The sequence below is a fragment of the Mustela lutreola genome, chromosome 3, assembly GCF_030435805.1.
Source record: "Mustela lutreola isolate mMusLut2 chromosome 3, mMusLut2.pri, whole genome shotgun sequence".
Taxonomy (NCBI): Eukaryota; Metazoa; Chordata; class Mammalia; order Carnivora; family Mustelidae; genus Mustela; species Mustela lutreola.
In genome coordinates, this window is record NC_081292.1 from 148,342,972 (window position 1) to 148,365,825 (window position 22,854).

General features: G+C 36.7%; 1 protein-coding gene and 1 long non-coding RNA gene across 2 annotated transcripts in view; one reads left to right on the top strand and one right to left on the bottom strand.

The window, feature by feature from the left end:
• The first annotated feature begins 1,906 nt into the window (after window positions 1-1,906).
• The window catches only part of SCN7A (sodium voltage-gated channel alpha subunit 7), an 87,981-nt gene continuing 67,033 nt past the window's right edge, over window positions 1,907-22,854 (top strand). Inside the window, exons 1-2 of the mRNA XM_059167122.1 lie at window positions 1,907-2,323; window positions 21,558-21,793. Coding sequence (XP_059023105.1) covers window positions 21,572-21,793 — 222 coding nt within the window. The 5' untranslated portion in view covers window positions 1,907-2,323; window positions 21,558-21,571. The remainder of the gene's footprint in view (window positions 2,324-21,557; window positions 21,794-22,854) is intronic.
• On the bottom strand, window positions 7,145-16,955 carry LOC131827139 (uncharacterized). The gene is made up of 3 exons (XR_009351902.1): window positions 16,876-16,955; window positions 8,307-8,446; window positions 7,145-7,231 (listed from the first exon to the last, which is right to left on the bottom strand). It is a non-coding gene; the product is annotated as an uncharacterized LOC131827139 (long non-coding RNA).

The window sequence follows — 22,854 nt, forward strand, 5'->3', positions numbered from 1 at the left end:
GATAAATCCAACATCATTGGTTTCCCTTCTATTTGTCTCTTGTTTCTATTATTGGTTTGCACAGCATCTTGTGTTCATTACACATTATACAAAGCAGTGTATGTCAAAAAAATAAAAATTAAAAAAAAAACAAAGCAGTGTATGTCAAGTATATTATTTAAACTTTAAAATATTTAATATTAAATTTGTTAAATGTTTATATTTTTTTTTACACTTGCTCTTCGCCAAAAGACGGAGAAATGATTCTTATGTTTTTTCTTTAAATATTTTATTTATTCACTTGACAGACAGAGATCACAAGTAGGCAGAGAGGCAGGCAGAGAGAGAGAGGGAAGCAGGCTTCCAGCTGAGCAGAGAGCCCGATGTGCAGCTGGATCCCAAGACCCTAAGATCATGACCTGAGCCGAAGGCAGAGGCTTAACACACTGAGCCATCCAGGTGCCCCTCTTATGTTTTAATATACTGAAAGATGCATAGATTTTCCTGGGCGAAAAGGGATGCATAAGTTGGATTGCCCCAAAAGAAAGTTCTATGCGTTAGAACATTCACTTGTAATACCATCAAAAAGTGTGGGAAAGAGAAGATAATAATTTACACATTGTGTTTTTATTTATTATTATTACATTCAGTTAGCCACTATATAGTTTATTAAAAAGAAATCAAGTGGATCTTTGACACTATGAAGTCCTTGTTAATTTTTAGGTAAGCTAATGGTATTGGGTTGTATTGAAGGGGTTGTATTTTTGGAGAACTTATTCAGAGACTTATGTTGATAAAATTATGGATAAAATATTATGATGCCTGGACTTTTAAGCTAATCCAAAGTGAGAAGGCAAGCATAGATAAAACAAGATTAGCAATAGCTGAGGCAGTATGACTGAGGCAGAGTGATGAGTACAGAGGAGTTTGTTATACTTTCTTTTTATTTTTGTATATGTTTGAAATCTTTCATAACAAGTGTATAACTTAAACAAATAAAATACATGTAACAAGGCCTTTTCTGTGAATCATGGATGAAACATGCAGCCCCTGACATGGTTTGCATAGAACTAGTATTAGTTTAGTTCCATTTTACCCTTCTGTGTCTCATGCCTTGGAATATACACTTAGCGTCTCTTAATAAATATACATGATTTCTTTTCCCTTTTCCTCATTTTTAAGTTATTTTTTCTTGGTGTGTTGTGGAAATCTTTTTTTTTTCTTTTTTCTTTTAATTGTTATGTTCATTTAGCCAACATTTAGTACATGATTAGTTTTTTGATATAGTGTTCAACAATTCATTAGTTCACCATTTCCAAACAAGATAGGGTTATAAAATAAACGTTCTATGGTGTAGCAAAAGTTTCCAAACCCCCTTTGAGAAAGAAGGTCCTGCACCTCTTGATTCATCCATCCCCAAGCTTGATTGTTGCATACAGTATTTCCAAATATGCATGATTTTTCCTTTGGCCTTTTTATCTCAAGTCACCAGAGTGGGAGAGAAATCCAGAGTGAGGTTGTAATAGCTCCAACCCATTCTTTTCTAAAGAGCCATATCCCACGTCCCTAAGCAATGTTCAGATCTGACGGCTGCAGACTGTTAATTGCCCCCTGACAAGCTCTACTGGGGCAGTTAGGCAAGGGGAGAGAGAAAGCAACTGGAGGTGAAAACCTGAGTTTGCTGCCTTCTTCTCTTCCTCTCCCCTCCTCTCCCTTAGCTCCCTCTAAAACCCTTAGCTGCAATCCCCCCTTCCTCTTCTCTCCCTCTTTTCTTGCTCTCGCATCAGATCCCCCTCCTCACGGATCCCCTCGTCTAGCCCCCTCCCTACTCCCACAGCTGTGGGTAAGACGCAGCAGCTGCGGTTGTGAGCTAAGCACTGGCGGCTGCGGGTCTCCTCTGCATCAACCCGCCCACGCCCGCCCGGTCTGGACCGCGAAGTCGCGCACCGGCCTTGGGATGAGGGCGGGGGAGAGGGTGTAGTGGCTGGGAGATGAGAGGGTGGAGTGGGAAGGACGCAAGAAACAACATCTAGGCGGCAGGCGGGGCTCCACTGCGCATCTGGCCAGGAGTGGTCTCTGGGTCAGTGGCTGGGCAGCCACCCCAGAGACGCGTTTCTAGCTGGGAATTCAGTGGGGCCCATTCACCGCCGAGCCATCGTGGCCTGTAGCATCAGCTGGTGAGGGCAGACGCCAGCCTAGCAACACCGCCTAAGCAACCAGAACTCCTCAGAAGGCCGGAGGGATCTGGGAAGAAAAAGAAGCCCAGGAGGAGAAAAGGGCTCCAGGGAGTTCTGCTTCTCAGGGTTCCCTCAGGTACTGTTGGAGACCCGTCACGTGGTTGCAAGTAAGTGTCTTTTCTTGCTGTGTGCCCAGCCCCAGAATGGTGAGAGCCACCGCCTGCAGCCAGCCTTTCCCACCCACCCCCAGCCTGCCCCACCCCATACACACCCTTAAGGTCTTTAGCAGTAGATTCAAGATTCTGGACCTGAATTAAGAGAGCTACTGCAAAATCAGCATTGGTCTGCGGATGTTTACTCTGCACTGTGCCTGTGGTCAGTTTTCTCATCCCACCAGGTAAGCTTCTGAAGTCACGACGCTTTACACTAAGAGCAGAACGTAGAGTTTCTAATTTCTGGAAACCCTGCATGGCAATGACTTTAAGGTTACATGACACAATGATAGAATATAGGGGATAAAAGCTTACGCAGAATGGAGTATACTTTAAAGGAATCCTGTGTCTTATTTTAAATAACTTAGTGATTTTAAGATTGGTGCTTTTCATATGTGAATCAACGATATAAAATTAGGAACATAGATTAAAAAATTAAAAAAAAAAGAGGCATAAATATGATGGAAAATGGTGTGCCCAGTTTAAAAGGCTGGGCATTTTGGTACTGTTTGGATCAACAGGTTTGTTTTTCTTTTTGTCTTGTTTAGCCTGTAAACTGCATACCTTCTGGAAGTTTTCTTCTAGCAGTGATGAGGCATTCATTGTGATTCTGGTTATATGTTGCCTCTATTACTTAGGATATTGGTCAAAGCAAGACAAATGATAAAAATATGTAGAATGACACACTGATATGCTCCCTTTATTAGTGGAAACGATGGAGTCAAATTTGGGTATTGGTCAGAAAATTCTCTTGAAATGAGAAGTTTGGGTGGTATTTTGTAGATACTTTTCTTCCTAACTATTGTTCAGTAGAGTGGTTTATGGCAAAATAGAAGGAATCTGGGCTCTATAATAAACAGAGCCTTGTGCACCACCATACTTGCTATTTTCCAGCTCTAATTAAAGTTTCTAAAATCCAGCCACTAATTTTACAAATCAAAAAGATAAGTCTCATAAGTAATTTTTAAGGTTACTTAGCTAATCAATGATGAGCTAAAAGTCCAATGAAGACTTGAGATTTAGAATGATATTTTTTTTTCATTTTTTAAAAATGAGTCATTTAACTTTTGATTAAGCTTTATTCTTCTTATTTGTAAAAGACATCAAAAGCTTACATATTCTGGTAAGAACTGAATAACACAGATTACATGAAGGGTTTTGTGAATGTAATATCATGTGTAACTGTTGCTTATATAAGGAATTATTTCATGTTTTTATCCACTTCACTATTCTAGTTCTCATTTTACATCTCTATAAAAATGAAAGGGGCTTTGACAGCCTCAGTACAATGCACTAAAGGAAAATATATTCAAATCTAGGTTCCGATCTCTTGGCATCTGTACAAAGTATATTCTAACCTGTGAGACTCCATCTTCACAAAATTGTGTGCCATGATTAACAATTCATATTTAAATACTTTTGAATATTCTCAAAATAAACTCTACCTTCTTCCTCTTTTTAGCTTTAAATTTTATTTTAGAGTTATGGTCTTACTTTCTTGGGACCTTAAGTGTATTAGATATTGCTAAATTTATTTAGCCCATTAATTTATGTAGGAGAAGTGAAAGTTTATGTATACAATATTCTACTCTTAACTGCTGGGATTCATTATAATCCTGGCTTCAAGAAAGAGGTACTGTGAACCCCTTCTTTCCAATGATGTGTTTGAAAACAGTAGTAGAAAAACCTAAAATTGGATGTAGGCTCAACAAAAGGGACTTAAAGACCACTGATGACATAGGCCCCAAGACCTGCTGTTACTTAGATGTCTCCACTAAGGAGCAGAAGGTAGAGCCAAACACCTAGGAATTGGGCATTCTGTCTCATAGCCTCCTGTGGGAGAGGCTCTGGTAGGGTAGCTGATATACACTGCCACTAATTTTGCCCAGGCAAGATGAATATAGCTTTAAAGCACTCTGGGAATGAAACAGCAGTGTTTTGCTCAATACCTTACTTAGGGAAGAAGTATCCTAATACTTCTCAGTCCTAGATCTCTGTACCACAATGGGGCTACTCAGAGACTAACTGAAAACCCTATACCTAGCATCATCGACCCTCTCTTGAAAGCTTATGGTGGGGGCATTAGTATAAAAACTTCATTTGGGGGACTCTGGTTCTCCTATTTTCAGTAACCAGTATCAATTTGGTCAGCCATTGGAGGATATCTGCAAGTGCCATCCATGTTGACTAGCTTTTGGCAATGTAATCATCCACTATCATATGAACTTGTACAGATCTCATTTTCCCTGAGTTGGCCCCTTTCTCTTCTTTTAGTATGAGCTGAACAAGACCAGGCAAGTAAGTCGTCACCTCCGCAATGCTGAAGGAGGAAACCTTTAAGGCTGAAGAGAAAGTTTTCATTTGAGGGCTTCTAGGGATGGTTTTCGGCTGGTCTGTATCTCTTGGCCCAGCCGTGATTATGATTTCCGTAGATTTGTTCATTCATTGTTATTTATAAATCAGACTTACTCTAGTTGTACTCCACGCCAGTGGGAGATTCCCTCCTTCGTCTGGCAAATAGTTATCCCTCGTATATACATAGTATTCTGGACTGAAGTGACTCAGCTTATTGCTAGCTGAGGATAACTACTCTGTGTACAGTTGTGGACACCACAATCATTGTGGTGGCAGGCAGGTGCCAGACTGACTAGATGAACATCAAACAAAAGGTTAACCAAAATGCTGAAGCTAGCACCCTCACTGACACCACGCCCACAACCCTGGCCAGAGAAATTATGACTTTAAAAGTCTGAGATTAGGACAGAGTGTTTGGTTTTAAACTAGAACCAAAGGATTCTGATTTGGGGACCACAGTACCTGGTTGAACATATGGGGCTTAGTAGAATATTTCTTCCCTTCTACTTCAGATGCTAGAGTGAGGCAACTGATCCATCAGTCTTTAATTCTCTGAGTTCTCCCAGAGTTTGCAGGGTCCAAGCACCTGATTACAGGCTATAACTTTGGCTCTGGTCCATATCTAGTCTCACCCTAACATGTTTCAAAGTCATTCTCCAATTTGAGAAGGAGTTGAATATCTATGAGTTTGGTTCTATGTTTGAAAAACTAGAGTAGTTTTGGGGTGAGAGTAGATCCTGGAAATGCAGACCAACTCTTTCAGAGTAATCAGAAGCAGAGGCAAGTAGCCAGTTCTAAGAGGCCTCCAGGATTCCAGTAAATGTGCCAGTTTGGGAATTTTTAAAAGAATTTTGTATTCCATAGATCTGATTTTATCTAAAACGATATGCAAAAAGGCCTCAGGATTGCTGGTGGGTATAGAAGTTACATGTATAACAATCTCTCCTTTGTATTATTCTAGCAGGGGCAAAAATTCATTCCTCCTTCCTGAGTTCTTAAATGGACTCTGGCCAGGTTCTTCTGGTCAAGGGTCTGACTGACTAGGGTCACAAGAACAGTTAGTTCTGTAAAGATTCTGGCTTTGCCCCAATATGCTTGTTTTGGTGGGCTGGACAGGCACAGCTTGGAAGTTGTTATTGTATCCATAGAAATAAGGGAACCATGCTAGTGAACCATGAGGTTGCTATAGAGAAGTTCAAGTGGGCTTAGTTAAAACTGAGGCAGCTTTCCTTCATGTTCCTGGAAGCATTCCCTGCCTGCATTGGTGGTCATAATGGCTCACTTCTGAGACTCCATCCTACACAGTGACTTACTGTCTTGCATCCACTCAGAGGCTTTCAAATATCCACTGAGCTTTCCATAGGCTAATTCTGGTAAGTGTATTTGAGACCAGATGCTAAGATTTTGTCACATGATACTTTTGTCCAGATTTCTTCTCTTCAGTATAAGATGTACCACTCTGAATGTATATGACCTGCACTCCTCCTCCCTGGCAAGAAGATACTTGTAAAGATCTCAGCTACTGGTTATTTTAATGAACCATTACTAGAATCTAAGTTTGCTAAATTGGCAGAGGAATTCAGTTTTCAGAAGAGATCTTTTTATTTAAGGGACAGTTGGGGCTTGTCTGTTGGGATTTTTGGTGGTACTCATTTATTTACAAGGGTGTTTTACTAGTTTTTTAATCCAGAAGAATTCCTGGATTATAATTCTTAGAGAATATAATCAAAACAAAATGGCAATGCCTACATATGTTTTTGAGAAAGTTACTTACTTACAATTTTTCTCTGCAGGATGATGTATTCTAGGAATACTTGACTGAAGTCAGAATATATGAAATATATGAAAATGTCATATATAAATATATGGTAGATTATGTTCAAATAGTATAGAAATATTAGCCAGAAGGTGACAAAATTCCCTGACAGTTTTTCCATCCCTCTCCATAGATGTAGCATCATCCTGCATGATGCTTCCTTCCTTCCAGAGGGGCATCATCATGCATGAACTAGCATATTTAACACTATGTATGCAGTTCTTATAAAATACGTTAGTCAAAGGTAAACAATGCAACCCAATTTCAACATTAGGTTTTCACTAATTTACTTTGGGAATCTTTCCATATGAGCACAGACATATATGACTCATTTTTCAGTATTACTAAATAGCATTCCGTGATAGCAAGATTTTGAAATTTATGGTATCAGTTCCTTAGGGTAGACTATTTGATTATTTCTAGTCTTTGGAACTGAAAGTGTGGTGTGACTAACATCTTGGCAAACATACTTTCTCAAACTTTAACAAGAATATTTATAGGACAACTTAATTGAGGGCCAATGAGTACCATGCAACTTTAATTTAGAAACTATTGCCAAACAGAAAAAATAATGCAAAAAAAAAAAACCCACAGATATTATTTACCTTTCTAGCTGAACTGTGTGAGGGTGCCCATTGCTTCCATATCAAGGTTGCATCCATTGAGAAGAGTTTCAGTGATGTGTTCTAGAACTTTACAGTAAAAATAATTGACTATTTTAATCTTATTCATATATGTCAAAATTTCATGAGCTTCAGTCATCTTTCTTCATAGCTTTCTACTTCCTAAAAGACAGTGATATTATTTTTGTATCCTCCATAAGAAAAAAAAATCAATGCGTCTCATATCATTTGAGTCCTAAATTCTGGAGAAAAAAAAAAAAGGGGAGAGAGGGCTCTAAAGGAAAAGGCTCTACACCAGGGAATTTAGCTGTGAGTCATCACAGAATGTGGGAAGGATGAAATGTAAGCCATAATATATATAGGAAGTGCATTTAAGTGGTCTCAATGAACAAAAATGTCAATCTAAATTGGTCACTTCACTAAAGCTGGTATGCTTCCTACATTCTCAACACTATAGATTCAGTTTAATGATCACATTAACTCTGTCTCCTTCACTTATGCATGTAATACCTTCCAGTCTCAAGTTAATTTGTTTATCAGCCTTGTCATTACTGTCATTACTTTTTTTTTAAGTTATCTGAATGTCATTGGTACAATAAGCTTGATGCATTGTCCATGTCGAAACTAAGTGAGAAGTCTTTTTGCCCTCATCTCCTATTCCATATCCAAGTGAAATTGACATTTGGGGTATTATCCTGACTCTGTGGATCCACTGTCTTATTTTTATTTTTATTTTATTTTTCATAATTTATGTTATCTTACTATCTGATCTACACCCTTGTGAGCTACCATGAATCTTTTTAGTAAATACATTAGGAGAATAAATATATATTATCTGGTATACAGTGGAACATCTCATAATTCTCTTTGACAAAGCTACTCTAGCTCATCCTAGGATCAACTCCAGCTTCCCAGAAAGCAGAGAGTTTTCCATACAGCTATTAGATGGTGTGGTTCCCATTCCCTGAAGTGGGAAGAAAGTAAAGGAGTTGAGCATGCCCTGGGGCAGTCATTTCTTACATGTGTGGACTCTGTCTTCCCAGCCTGACTTCATTATTGGCAGGCTCTACTTTGGGAATCAAACTGAGGAATAGGGGAGGAGAGTGAGAGGAAAAACACTGACTTCTGGAATCATCTTTTTTACCTGTCCTTCATTATCTCTAAGAAGATGCAGCTGTAGTTGCCGATACAGAATTCTATCCACGTAGTCTCTTCCCTTGGAACTCAGGTAAAGAGATGGAACATTGGTTCTCTGCTTGGATGGCTGTGTCATTCGTCATCCCACTAAAGATGATTTTGAAAAGGAAGAAGAATGCTATTAATAATTAGTTCTTGGGGCACCAGGGTGGCTCAGTGGGTTAAGCCTCTGCCTTCTCCTTAGGTCATGATCTCAGGGTCCTGGGATCGAGCCCCGCATCGGGCTCTCTGCTCAGTGGGGAGTCTGCTTCCCCCCCTCTCTCTACCTGCCTCTCTGCATACTTGTGATCTCTCTCTCTGTCAAATAAATAAATAAAATCTTAAAAAAAAATTAGTTCTCAACAATAGACATAAATCCAAACTGTCCTCCAAAACTGTGACTTTTGGCCATGCTACTTAAATATGAGATTAGATGTACTGGAAACAAGAGGAAGAGTAGAAGGAAAAAGATTCATTATCTTGGAAGGAACTGGAAGCAATAGGATAAGGTAGATGTCCCAGTTGCATTTCTTTGTTTTTAAACATTAGAGATATTTTGCAGCAGGACCTCTGTGGCAAAATGGCTACATCTGGTAAGATCATTGCCAAATAAACACGCAGAGAATGAGGACTGTTTTAGAGCTGAGGAGTAAATAAATAAATACATAAAAAGTACCTAAAGAGGTGAAAAACACATGAATCATCTGGAGGAGTTATGTTCCTAAGCAGGTATTTGCCTTAGCAATTCTGGTATAGCTTTATCTCTTATAGTTAGGAGCTCAGACAAGAAAAAACAACAACTCCCCCAAATGTAATGATGTCTCTGCTTTCTTTATAAATGAGGATGGATGGAGCCTGGCTATTAGCCAAAAGAATCTGTCTAGCAAGCTGCATTAGATTTATCTCAAGAGGCCCAAGCTCAAGATATTCTGAAATTATCTGTGTGGCTTGGGCTGCTGCTTTCTAGATTTTCAATATTATCACCAGTAGACTTCTAACATGCAGTCAAGAGCTGGTATAATTCAAATCCACTGTGAAGAGGATTTTCTTTCCATACAGCTATCAGTACCACCATCCTCTCACCTTCTCTGTACTATCAGAGGCCCCAGGATTGACATCTAGTCAGCTGCTCACATTATGCTACATTGTTCAAGTCTTGTGCCCATCTCAAGTTAAGCCAGAGCCAAACTAGGTGCTAGAGGTCTATGGTTGTCTTTATGTGACAACTGGCTCTGAACACTTCTATCTGGTCACAGATTTCAGGCAGTCTGTGGATCTCTGAGTTTAGTTCTACTACTCAAAGGTGGGCAAAAATGAAGGTTCAAGGAACTCTAACAGTGTCAGTGCAGATTAAGAGGATGCTTAGGGAGGTCAGCTTGTTGTGAATGTCCCCAAAAGCTCCAGGGAGAGTGCCAGTTTGGTTTTTTTCAAACAGACACTGGGGTCAGGTCTTACAAATCAGAGGAGCCAGTTGCATCAAGTACGTCAGGATTGAAGGCAAATTGTAGAATCTGGTTGCCTGACAGAGGCCCTTTGCATTCCTCTGAGAAGAAACAAAGGGTACTTTTCTCTCAATTGTTGAACCCTAACATGGCCTCTGGTCAAAAATTTTTGGTCAAGGATCTGACAGATTAAGTTCACTATGAATATAATTCTAGGAAGATCCTGGCTCCTTTACAACTTGCTCATTTTTGGGGGGTAACAAGGGATAATTCAGAAATTCCAGAGGTCAATTTCACAAAGCAATAGAAATTTTGAGAACATCTGGAGAAATTTGGAACATCAAGTGATTTGGAATGCTGGGTTAGACTCCCTTCACAGACTGATTGGTAGGGATCAAAACCTTCATTGTCTTGGGAGATTCGAGTAGGAATATTTAAGACAGAATCAACTTTACTTTTGTGTTCCTGGCAACCTCACTTCCTATTGTCTTCATCACTTTTATGTATAGTGAAAGTCCTTAGTGAGGCAGGAGACCCTCACTGAGATCCTGTTCCCAGTCAACTGCATCCACAGTAGTGGATGCAACTGCAACACAGTGGTGTTTCAACTGCCACAAAATTTTCCTTCTGTTCACCTTTCTTCCTAAATTTGCAATCTGATACAAAAAGAGAGACTTTGCTATCTGACCCTGCTTATGGACTTCTAATTCTATTGGGTATATTGACTATGTCATTCTGATGCTTAATGTCTTAGACTGCTCCTCTCCCAAGAAGAGAGACATTAATAGTTCTGATTATTGGAAATTTGACATTTTGGAGATGACTTTAATTCCAGTCTTTGTTGCTCTTGAAGCTTAGTTTTCAGAGATGACCAAGATGACGTGGTTCTTATTTGCTTACAAGTCTGTCTCCCATTGTCCTTAAATTCAGTGACTGTATTTTATTAATATTTCCAGCACTTCTGTCTGGCACAGTGCTTGGCACCTAGTAAGTATATATTCCACAATGATTGCTAAATAAATTATGTCAAAAGCAAACACCGTGGTTAAATTTACTGTCATAAATGACATATCAAGGGGCACCTGGGTGGCTCAGTGGGTTAAAGTCTCTGCCTTCGGCTCCGGTCATGATCCCGGGGTCCTGGGATTGAGCCCCACATTGGGCTCTCTGCTCAGCAGGGAGCCTGCTTTCCTTCCTCTCTCTCTGCCTGCCTCTCTGCCTACTTGTGATCTGTGTCTGTTAAATAAATAAATAAAATCTAATAAATAAATAAATAAATAAATAAACAAATAAATGACATATCAAAATGTGAGTGTTGGATCCATGGTCAAAGGAGTGAGCCTGATACAAAGTGAAGGTCAAGCAAAGCTTTATTTCACACCAAGCATCGAGAATCAGACTGACCGGCCAGGCCCGTCTCTTGCAAAGAGGCCGCCCCGCCCAGCCTCACAGACTAACTTTTATAGAGTAAAGGGCATGTGGTTGAGCCTGGCCACACACAGGTGGCCAACTGAATTACAATTCACCCTATAGTAGCTATTTGAACTAGCCTATCACTCTGGTCAGAATTGGCGCCTAAAAGGCAGGGTCCACATTCTTGGGTGGTTAGGGAGGTGCTTTCCTGATTGGATGTCTCCACCTGGCTTGACTCATCCTTGTATTCTGGGCCCTGTTACCTCCCTCTGACCTGACACTCCTGGTATATGGGCTCTGTTATCAGGGGCTGGTTGGTCAGTCATATTTTACTGGTTTCCCAGACTTGTTTCTAAGTAAATTCCGCTGGGGGGGCAGGGCAGGGTCAATCTAAGTTTACTACATAAACAACAAAATGGCCTGCTCTGGCTAAGTAGGCCCTTACAGTGAGAACAGTTTTTTAAAGAAAAATTGAAGCTCAATTTTCAAATATATCTATAATTAAAATGTTAAACTATAGAACTATAATAAAAATGTGATTTTTATAATAAAAAATAAAAATAATTTAAAAATTCATAATAAAATTATAAAATTATAACTATATGTCATGTACATTATATTATATAATATTTTATATATTATATTATAAGATCATAATAAAAATTTAAAAATAAAATAAAAAATTTAAAAACTTAAAAAATTTAAAAATAATAGTTCTTTCTGCAATGTAACCTATCCCAATAATCTGCTCCAAGGGGTCTGAGAGGGGTTAGGACAAGGGAACTAAGGAGGGATAAAAGGTAACAAAATTTGAAGCCACCAAAAGCCCAGAACTAAGATCCAAAGTGGGTCAGGACTAGATCAAACACACATATTGAGGAGCCTTGGCTAAAAAGGATCAGACACACATATTGAGGAGCCTTGAACTCTGGGCAGAACATAATTACAGAGAATGTAAAGATCAGAGCCATAAAATCAAAAGCGATTTAAGTCAAGAAAGAGTAAACAATTCCAGGGCCAAGAAAAATAGTTGGCATTAAACAAAGTGGTCACTAACTGGAGTGAAAAGATGGAGATACACAAAGAATCCAGAAATATGAATTATACAGTAAATGGAATGAAGCCTGAACCAGTTTTGGAGACTGGAGCTTGTATGCTTACTGGACTAGATGGCTATTTATGTTATGTTAAGTCTCTCCAGCCAGCTGCCTTCCAGTCAGTCTACCTACATAGAAATAGTTATACCATTAAGACATTAAGTCACTGGGTAATAACTGTGACATACTTTAGATTATTCTTATAATATAAAGAAACACCATCAGCTTCTTCTAAAGCTTAGTGGAATCTAGGAATCTTAAGGGACGTGTGTTCTGCCTTATTTATCCAAGAGTCAACCTTCATCAATCTCAATCCTTCTAGCTATATCTCAGGATAAGAAAACAACACTTAGGATAAGGAAGAGGGAGAAGTTTTAGAAGAGCCAGAACTTTAAAGTTTGGTTGATTTTTCCCCCCATTGGAAATCTTGGACTGCCAAGATTGCTGGAGGCAATTATTAGAAGAAGAAGCAGATAGAAGCAAGTAACTTGTAGCAGAAGGAATAAAATCTAGAAGTCTGATGATAAAAGAGATATAAATAAGTAAAGCAGAAGAAAATGTAAGAAGCAGAACTCTTTGAGTTTTAAAAATTATTTAAGGATGTCACAGTATTGCTCAGTATTCCTCAGGGTGCCTGGGTGGCTCAGTTATTAACTATCTACCTTTGGTGCTGGGATCCAGCCTTGGGTCATTGGACTCCCTGCTCAGTGAGGAGCCTGCTTTTCCCTCTCCCTCTGCTTGTGTTCCCTCTCTTGCTGTCTCTATGTCAAACAAATAAAAATCTTAAAGAAAAGAAGGATGTCATAGTATTGCAGTTACTATAATTGAATATTATTACTTTGATTTATCAGTAAGAAATTAAATAAGGGACACCTGGGTAGCAGTCAGTTAAGCAGCTGACTCTTGGTTTTAGCTCAGGTCATGATCTCAGAGTCATGAGATGCCTCTGGATGCGTCATGGATGCATCTGCATCAAGCTCCGTGCTCAGTGCAGAGTCTACTTGAGATTCTGCCACACCTGCTAAAATAATTAAATCTTAAAAAAAAAAAAAGAGAAATTAAATAACATACTGCCTATTCTTTTTATAAATTCCATGAAATAATACAATAATTTCAATTAAAAAGGTGGTTAACCATAAAAATACCATGCTTTAAAGGATTCAATAGTAAAAGCTAGTATTTATTGTGTAGTAACCAGCAGACACTGTTCTAGGTGCTTTATATTTATTAACTCTTTCAATGCTCACATTCCCTTTCTTATTCCCACTTCCTATTCATGTTTATGTTTGAGGAAACTGAGGAATGGAGAGGTTAAGTATTTTGCTTAAGGTCATAGTTAGAAAGTGTTAAAGCCCAGGTTTGAATCCAGATAATCTAGCTCTAGAACCAAACATTTTTCCAAATTTTTATTAAATTTTTATTAATATTTTAAACTTACAGAAAAATTTTCAGACCTGTGTAATGAACACCCATACACTCAGAACCTAGAGTCTTCAATTATCATTTTATAATATTTAACTTATCGTTTATCTATCTATGCACTACTCAAACCATCTGTCCACTCTTTATATTTCCATATTGCTTTTCAAAATAAGTTGCAAACACCATCAGACCTCACAATAAACACTAAATATAATTCATATATTTAAGTAGAATTCAGTATTTGTTTATAGACTTTTTTATTTTCTCATTTTTATTTATTTATTTGGGGAGCAGGGGGCAACTAAGAATTTTAAGCAGGCTTCATGTTTAGCGCAGAGCCCAGTACAGGGCTGAAACCACGACCTGAGCTGAAATCAAAAGTCGGACACTTAACTGACTGAGCCACTCTGTTTATGGGCTTTTTAAAGGTAAAAAAAAGTTAAATGTACAAACTTGAAGTGTATCGTTTGGCCAGTGTTCACCAACATGTATAGCCTTGTGCTCTGAAGTCCTAATAGGCTGTTGAACATCATTTTCACCCTAGAAAGTTGTATCATCCCTCCTACTCAATTCCTGTTCCACACCTAGAGATTAGTTTGTCTGTTCTAACACTTCATATAAAGTGGATCGTATAGTCTTCTTTCACTCAGTGTAATGTTTGTCTATCATTACTTCATTTGTTTTTATTGCTGGGATTGTGTTCTATTATATAACAGTCCACAGTTTTTATTTTTCTGTTTTCTTCATGGACAACTGAGCTGTCTCCTTTTTTTGGGTAATTATACTTTATATTTTTTATGTTTTTCCACATATTTACCAAATCTCTTACTCATCATTTCTTCTTGAAACTCTAAATTTCCAGCTAAAACATCTAAAAATATCTTTGTGTTTTTTCTTGGAAGATACTTTTGCTTTATGTGGAATTCTAGATTTACCTTTTTTTTCTTCCAACACTTTAAAGACATTATTACACAGTCTTCTGGTTTCTGTATTTTTGTGATGAGAAGCCAGTAATCATCTTATTATTGTTTCCTAACATATGCCACTTTTCTTTAAGTGCTTTCAGTATTTTGAATGATATCTCTTATTTTTTATCCATGTAATTGTTTTGTGATTTATTTTTTATCCATGTGATTTAAAACAGTAAAACACTTATTAGTAGTGATACATAAATCACTTGCTTTATAAACTTTTTGAAATCATAAATGTTAAATGATAGGTAGGTGCTTTTCAATGGACTGTCCTTAATATCATTCTATAAAGATATAAAGAAATTCTATAAAAAATTTTACATTTGCAAGGACACATAATTTTTTGATATATAAATTTCAACTCTTTATCTATCTATAAAACTATATAACGATATTTGGTATATATATGTATATTAATATATACACATATATTTATGTATATATATAAAATAGTATACACATACATATATAGTCTAATAATATACACATACATATATGGTCTAATTATCTTTATTAAGCTCCAGATCCAAATTCCTAATTAATATCTGAATTTTATTTTAAAATATTTTATTTATTTATTTCTCATAGAGAGAGAAGCGAGAGCAAGCACAGGCAGACAGACTGGCAGGCAGAGGCAGAGGGAGAAGCAGGCCCCCGCCAAGCAAGGAGCCTGATATGGGACTCGATCCCAGGACGCTGGGATCATGACCTGAGCCGAAGGCAGCCGCTTAACCAACTGAGCCACCCAGGCATTTTGATTTTGGATAGTTCAGATACACCTCAAACCCCCAAAATACAAAACATTACCTCATCTTTCCCTAATCTAAACTGATACTTCTTCCATATTCCATACACTTTATATGGTATAGCAGTCAATCATATGATCCAGATGTGTGTGTGTGCGTGTGTGTATGAACATATTTTAGTAGACGCACCTGATATCATGATATCATGACTGCTTTATTCTTAGCTATCAAAATACTACTCTGAGCAGTCTCATGAATAGAAATTCGTTTGAGGTATACCAATGAGGTAATTTTCTTTTTTTAAATACATTCTTTTTTAAAATACATTCTCTTCTTTTTCAAAATACATTCTCTAGAGTTCTCTCTAGAGAACTGCTTTATTTATTTATTTATTTATTCGTTTGTTTATTTATTTATTTATTTGTTAGAGGGAGAGCACAAGAAGGGGGGAGCAACAGGCAAAGGGAGAAGCAGACTCCCTGCTGAGGAAGGAGGCTGATGCGAGACTGATCCCAGGACCCGGGGATCATGGCCTGAGCTAAAGGCAGGTGCTTAACTGGCTGAGCCACCCAGATATCACCCAATGAAGTAAATTTCTATTACTCAATTTCTGTTACTCAAATTACTGGGATAAAGTATATACATTTTAATTTAGATAATTAGTTCTAGATCTCCTTCCAGAAAAGTTGTATTATTAACACTACCAAAAGAAAAAAAAGTTTATTGGAGTGCTTATTTCCTCAAATGCTAGCCAGTAGTTTGCTTCATTAAATTAGGACTTCCTTTTTAAATTATTATAAATATGTTCATTTAAGTTTTCTTTTTATAACTTGGATGTTTCGTTTTTTAAAATTTATTTTTCATTTAAATCATCAAACATCTAAGGTTTTTTTTTTGTTGTTGTTGTTGTTATGAATCTTGGAACACTGAAAAAAATAAAATTAAGGTGTTAAAAATAATTTTAAAACATTTTTAAAAAGGAGTATATGGAACAAGGATAATGGGCACTGCCCAATTCTGAACCTCCACAAATATACTCCATAAATAATACAGGACAAAAAGAAAAATATAACTATATAAAACCCACACAATCATCATTAACTAGAAAGCAGAGAATGATTGAACTTCAAAATGCTTGTTAAAAAAACCAGATTCATTTGCACACTCTTTCATGCTCCAAAAACTTTAGGGAAAATAATTTCTAAATTTATTTAAAATGACTAACAGATGGTGCCTGGGTGGCTCAGTGGGTTAAGCCGCTGCCTTCGGCTCAGGTCATGATCTCAGGGTCCTGGGATCAAGTCCCGCATCGGGCTCTCTGCTCAGCAGGGAGCTTGCTTCCTCCTCTCTCTCTCTGCCTGCCTCTCTGCCTACTTGTGATCTCTCTCTGTCAAATAAATAAATAAAATCTTTAAAAAAAAAATGACTAACAGAGAAAATGCTCACCTGAATTGTGAAAATAATGGGGGGGGGGAGCATTTTCCATCTGGGTATCTGCAAAAGAAAATAGGGGGAGGGGGCATAGGCAGTGTCCTAAGTCATAGTCAAGATCATAGCCAACAACTGGCAGAAGCGGTCCAGTGAGCATCATAATAGCTCTGCTCAGATCACCAAAAGTATAGCACTGGCCACTGCTACTGCCTCTGTTGCTACTATCGCTCCCAAAACTGCTGAAAGTTTCTGCTGAAGCTTCTTTCTCTCTTGCCAAAAAAAGGGATTCTCCACTGCCTCTCTTACTTTGTGTCATTAAATCAAAATTAGAAATCTTGAGCTGATGCAGTTGGTTTGCTTGGAAAGGTCATGTTGTCACTCCTTAGACTCATGAGACCCTGGAAAATCGTTATCTACATTAGCTTTCCTTTTCACTTCTTTTGCGGGAGGACTCCCACCATGATTCATACAATGACAAATTTTCTAAATCATGTTAGGCAGCAACACCTCCTCCCCTCCAAACTAATGTCTACTATGCTAGCTCACCTTCAATTTTACAAAAACTTCCAAAATATTTGAGTTTGACAACATTTACAACAAAGAAAATTTCCAGACAATTCCACATGACATCAACCTGTCAGTTATTCAGTGAAACTGAAACCTAGGGTTTTTGGATATCTCTAAGGTAGCTATACTAAGGTAGCAATTGTTTACACTTGTCTGAAAACTTATAGTTTATAAACACTTTTGTGGTATAGTTTAAAGATACCTAAATTTAGATTTAGAAACACCTGAGTTAGCATCTCAGTGATAACTCAGTGAGTTAGCATACAGTGATGGAGATATCATGAAACTCATCAATCCCTGTTCCCTCACAGGGATAATATGTGAGTATATGAGATCATAGAATTAGACACCTCTAGTTCAGTGCCTCTCAAATGATAGTCACTCAGTAATTGTAACTATAATTAAAATTGCCATTATTGTTATGATAAATACTGGCCTAGATTCAAATGTTTGAATGTTTGAAATTTGTTTTGAGAATATTTTTCAAAAGAATGCATCTCTTTTCCCCACACTGATGCTGCTGGCTGCTCCTTTCAACCCATGTCCAAGCGAACTGGGGCTTGCACTCGAATCAACAATATAAACTATCAGTACAACTGGAACTTGTTAGAAGCTGAGTCTGAGGTGACTTTGATACAATTTTTGCCAAAAGCTTACTTTAGCTCTTCAGATTTTTAGAAAGGCATTCTAATAGACAGATTAACTATTAATCTTTCTATATTTTTCAGGCTTTCATATTATATTAAGTTCATTCACTGGAAAGCATAGTGCCTGACCATATTTTATAAATTCCCCACAGAAATGCTTTCACTGAATTATGAGGTAATGATAAATAATTTAAAGTCTGCACTCAGCCATCTAAAAGTCGGATGCAAGCCAGTTCCATTTGATAATGCTTGCTTTTCTTTGTCATACCATCGAAGAGAATGCCCACTCTCCATTCATTCACCTAGTCAACAACCCAGAGTGGTTTCATTCAGCATCAAAATCATTACTAGAGATGACTTCAGGGTTAACTGACTGGATTGGGAGAGAGAATTAGAACTGGCAAAGTCAGTACTATGGCCCAGGATTTTGGTATATGGTCTGGTTTCATATTTATGACCTTGTGAGATACATAAGGGATTCCAAAGTTTACATATGAGGGAAGTATGACAATCTACATTATCAAGGTCTTGTAGCTAGTAGGTGGCATATTAAGAAATCAAAGATTATTTTGCTAACTAGGAGGTGGTAACAGGAAAAGAATATTATATTTGGACAATGTAATAAGAAGGCTGGCTTGGAGGGGCACCTGACTAGCTCAGTTAGTGGAGCATGTGGCTCTTGATCTTGGGGTCGTGAGTTCGAGCCCCACATTGGGTGTAGAGATTATTTTAATAAATAAGCTTAAAAAAAAAGTCTGGCTTGCAAATTTAACTTTGAGGTTTCTATGGAAAGTGTTCAAAAATATTTGCAGTAATAACAGCATCTTTGCAGTAAGTTTGAACCTCCCTTTGTATCTACTTTTAAGGACAATATTCTTTACATATATAAACTTAATAATATTTTTTAGCTGTTATAGTGGATCCTAAAAATATAAGATGTAAGATGTACCTTTATTGTAATTTGAAAAGAAAAAAGACGCTTTTGGTTTTGTTAATTCAGTGTTGCATAGGTTCAGTTTAGCTAATGGCTAGCCCAGACTTTTAGGTCATGTGGTACTCTGTGAAAACTCAATCGAAAGATTTTAAGATTGGAAAGTTCTAAAATTATAAGGTTGCAACCAATCAATATTTGGACCCATTTAAATTATTATACCCAACTGTCAAGGAGGGTGTGCTTTCATATTGCTACTTACAAGGAAGGATTAATGTCCAAATCAACCTGTTCCATGTCTTGACAGCTATTAAAAAGTGCTTTATTATTTTAAGCCAAATGTATTCTGCTGCATCTCAGTGTTCCTAGTTCATCTTTTCTTTTTATTAAAAATACTTAAATTTAATTTCTATTCTATTGTGAGAATCATTGAGATATTAGGAATCAACAGTGTTCCACTTAAATGTTTTCTACTTTCAACTAACATATACTCCCTCCATTCTTTTAACTGGTCTATAGATGGTGTGATTTGAGGTTAATCAAAATTCTGATCCCATATGAAGACCCTTCAGTTTACACACAGGCTTCTCAGGTGTGGTCATGGAATGCAGCAAAATAAAGGCTGTCTCCTCTGTCTTCCTTCTAAACAGACAGAAGTTCTATTAGGGTTTTTTGGCAGAAAAAAACCAGTATTGATTTATATTACAATTATTATTAAGTAAAACCCCTTGGCAGTTTTCTCTGCTGCAAAAACATACCTATTGCATTGTATAGATGGGTTGTTTTGGTTCAAATTTCAAAACCTTACATGTATTCCTATTTCATATTATTCTATTAGATTTAGCCCATTATCCTAAGGTATAAAATCTTGCATAATTGAAAATTCATATTTACTTTCCATCTATTGTGTGCCAATCACTGTACTAGACATTTTCACTATATTATTATACTTTATTCTTCTTTAACATGAGAAGGAATCCTAATTTTATGACTAACAGGTTCAAGAACATTAAGTAATTTTACTGAGACCATTGAGAACATTAAAATAGAATTTAGGATTTGCATGTAGGTCTATTTAATTCCAAGGTTCATGACTATTTTTGTTTATACTAGTCTATAACCATGAGTTGTTAAGAAACTATTTAATATGTATTCAAGGAATTCCATCTAAGGAATACAATTTTGAAACCTCATTAAATATTTTAAAGGAAGATTTTATATGTAAGAGCAAACATCAGTTATCTGTACCTTGTATTTATAAATTGTACTAATTCAAAGCATTTTGACTCCCCTCAATAAAGTATGATATGTGAGATGTGTTCAACAGGAAATAGGATGGAGAAAATCAGCAAAAAAATATCTTTATGTGAGAGAATAAAACAAAGTTCATGAATGGGAAATTGATGCATGAAATTATATTTAATAAAAACTAACTTCAGTGGCTTTTAGGATGACTTGAAATAGGCAAAGATTTAGAACTGAGAGAAACCTGTAGGGACTACTAACGCAATCCAGATATAGAATTATAAAGATGTCTATCTTGGGGCACCTGGGTGGCTCAGTGGGTTAAAGCCTCTGCCTTCAGCTCAGGTCATGTTTTTAGGGTCCTGGGATCGAGCCCCACATCGGCCTCTCTGCTCAGCGGGGAGCCTGCTTCTTCCTCTCTCTCTTTGCCTGCCTCTCCGTCTACTTGTGATCTCTGTCTGTCAAATAAATAAATAAAATTTTAAAAGATGTCTACCTTCACATAGATATATAAACAATGGATAGTATTTAAATACATAGTTGAAAATAATTGTAAGAAAATTATTTTGTTCTGAGGAATTGATGACACAAATTTCACAAATAATTTTCAAGGTATTAAATTTGTGTATTTGTGTGTGTTTGTTTTTACTATGGTTAAAAGGTTAAAGAGTAATTTTGGTCATTCAGGAAAACAATGAATTTTGTTTTTATTTGTTAAAAATTGCATTATTGGTATGATTGCCACACAAATAATTGAGAGGAAGAGAGTGTTTCGGGAAATGTACTTGTAGATATCCATGTACGGTAAATTCAGTGTTTGCCTATGTATTCATGAAAAACATGAATATAACAAAAAGGAAAGGCAGATTTTCAAGGATAGAAGTTAAAATTCAGGAGAAAGTACTGAGTGAGGGAAATAATCAGAACTATAAGAGGAGCTACAGAAGAATGGGACCCAAAGCCAATGAAAAATGAGTTTAAGGAACAAAAGTTTAGTTAACGGTTAAATACAGCTGAGAAAGAAATAATTGGGTTTTGTTCTCCAAAAATCTCTAGAAGTTTAGAACTCTTTTATTATGAGGAAGAAACTGAAAAAGAAGATTTCAATGAACTTACAAATAAGTATAATATCAAGTATAATAAAATCTAGTTTAACAACTCATATCTACAAAATTCAGGAATTTTCTTTGAATATGTATATTCAGTTTGCTGCACTCTTTCAATCATATCCTAACCATTTGCAATTTAAAATTTTTCTTTATATACCCAAATTTTATATAGAACTAAAGAAAATACATTTCTTGCAGGTACAAAATTGGAAATGACTTCCCCAGAACAAAAGGGCCTTGTCCCCTTCACCAGAGAATCTCTTGAACTTATGAAACAGCATATTGCTAAAAAGCACAGTGAGGACCAAAGAGATTTAAAGCCAAACACTGACTTGGAAGTTGGAAAAGAGCTTCCATTTGTTTATGGGAATCTCTCTCCAAGAATGGTGTTGGAGCCCTTGGAAGATGTGGATCCATACTATAAGAATAAAAATGTAAGGCTTTATTGACTGACTACATTTTCATTATTTATTTCAGAAGTACGAAAAGTATAATTGAGATATGATTAAAAAAGAATGAAAAGTAAATCAAAGTTATTTTAAGTAGTAAAAAAAATGGATAAGAAATTTCACAAATATTTGGGATTTTTATCAAATCTGATGGCTTTCCTGTTAGGTTAGTTTGTTGGAAGTTACTCTACTTTTAATAGGCTATACTGTGATGCCTTAACATAAATGACTTGTTTTGTGGGAGTATGTTGACTGGCTGCTTAAGGTTACTGATTTTAAAAGAACTGTAATATAAAATTTTTATAATATGTACAATAATTTTAAATGTTCAACTGAATGAGCTTATTCAGTAGTTGAGAAAATAAGCCAACCTATATTCCTATATTTTATTTACCATTTTTATTAATTCATACATTCACATCCTATCTTATCCTGAGAATGACTTGAGGAGCAAACTAAATATTTGAACAATTCTAAAACAAGCACAAAAATGATGAAAATAAGAATAATTATGCTTAGTAAAACCAGAGATCTGTGTGGGTTGACAAAGCTGGAAGAGTCTTCCTTGAGAAAATAGAATTTGAATTACAGCTTGGAGAACACTTCACATTTTAACAGTGCAAAGGGAAGATCTTGATATTAGTTGGAACAGAGAAGAGACAGGGTGTGATAGAACTCGACCCCTATTGCAAGTGTGAGAAATGAAAGAATGAGGAAGTGAAGATGCCAACATGGATTTAATGTGATGGCCAAAGGATTGATGTGATGAATGCAATGTTTAAGTAAGTTTAATCTAAGACTTCTAAATTACTATTGCATAGAAAATCTAGGGTCAGAAAGATGGTATAAGAAAGAGAGTAATCTAGACCTGAAGTCAAGAGACCTGATTATAGGAGGGTCTTGGAGGAGGGAAAAATGTAACAAACCTGAGAAGAAACAACAGGATTTGAAGACAGACTAATAATCCAAAAATTTCTAACCTGGAATAATGGTGGTGCTACTTATAAAATTGAAATAATTCTAAAAAAGAATAAGCTTGGGAGATA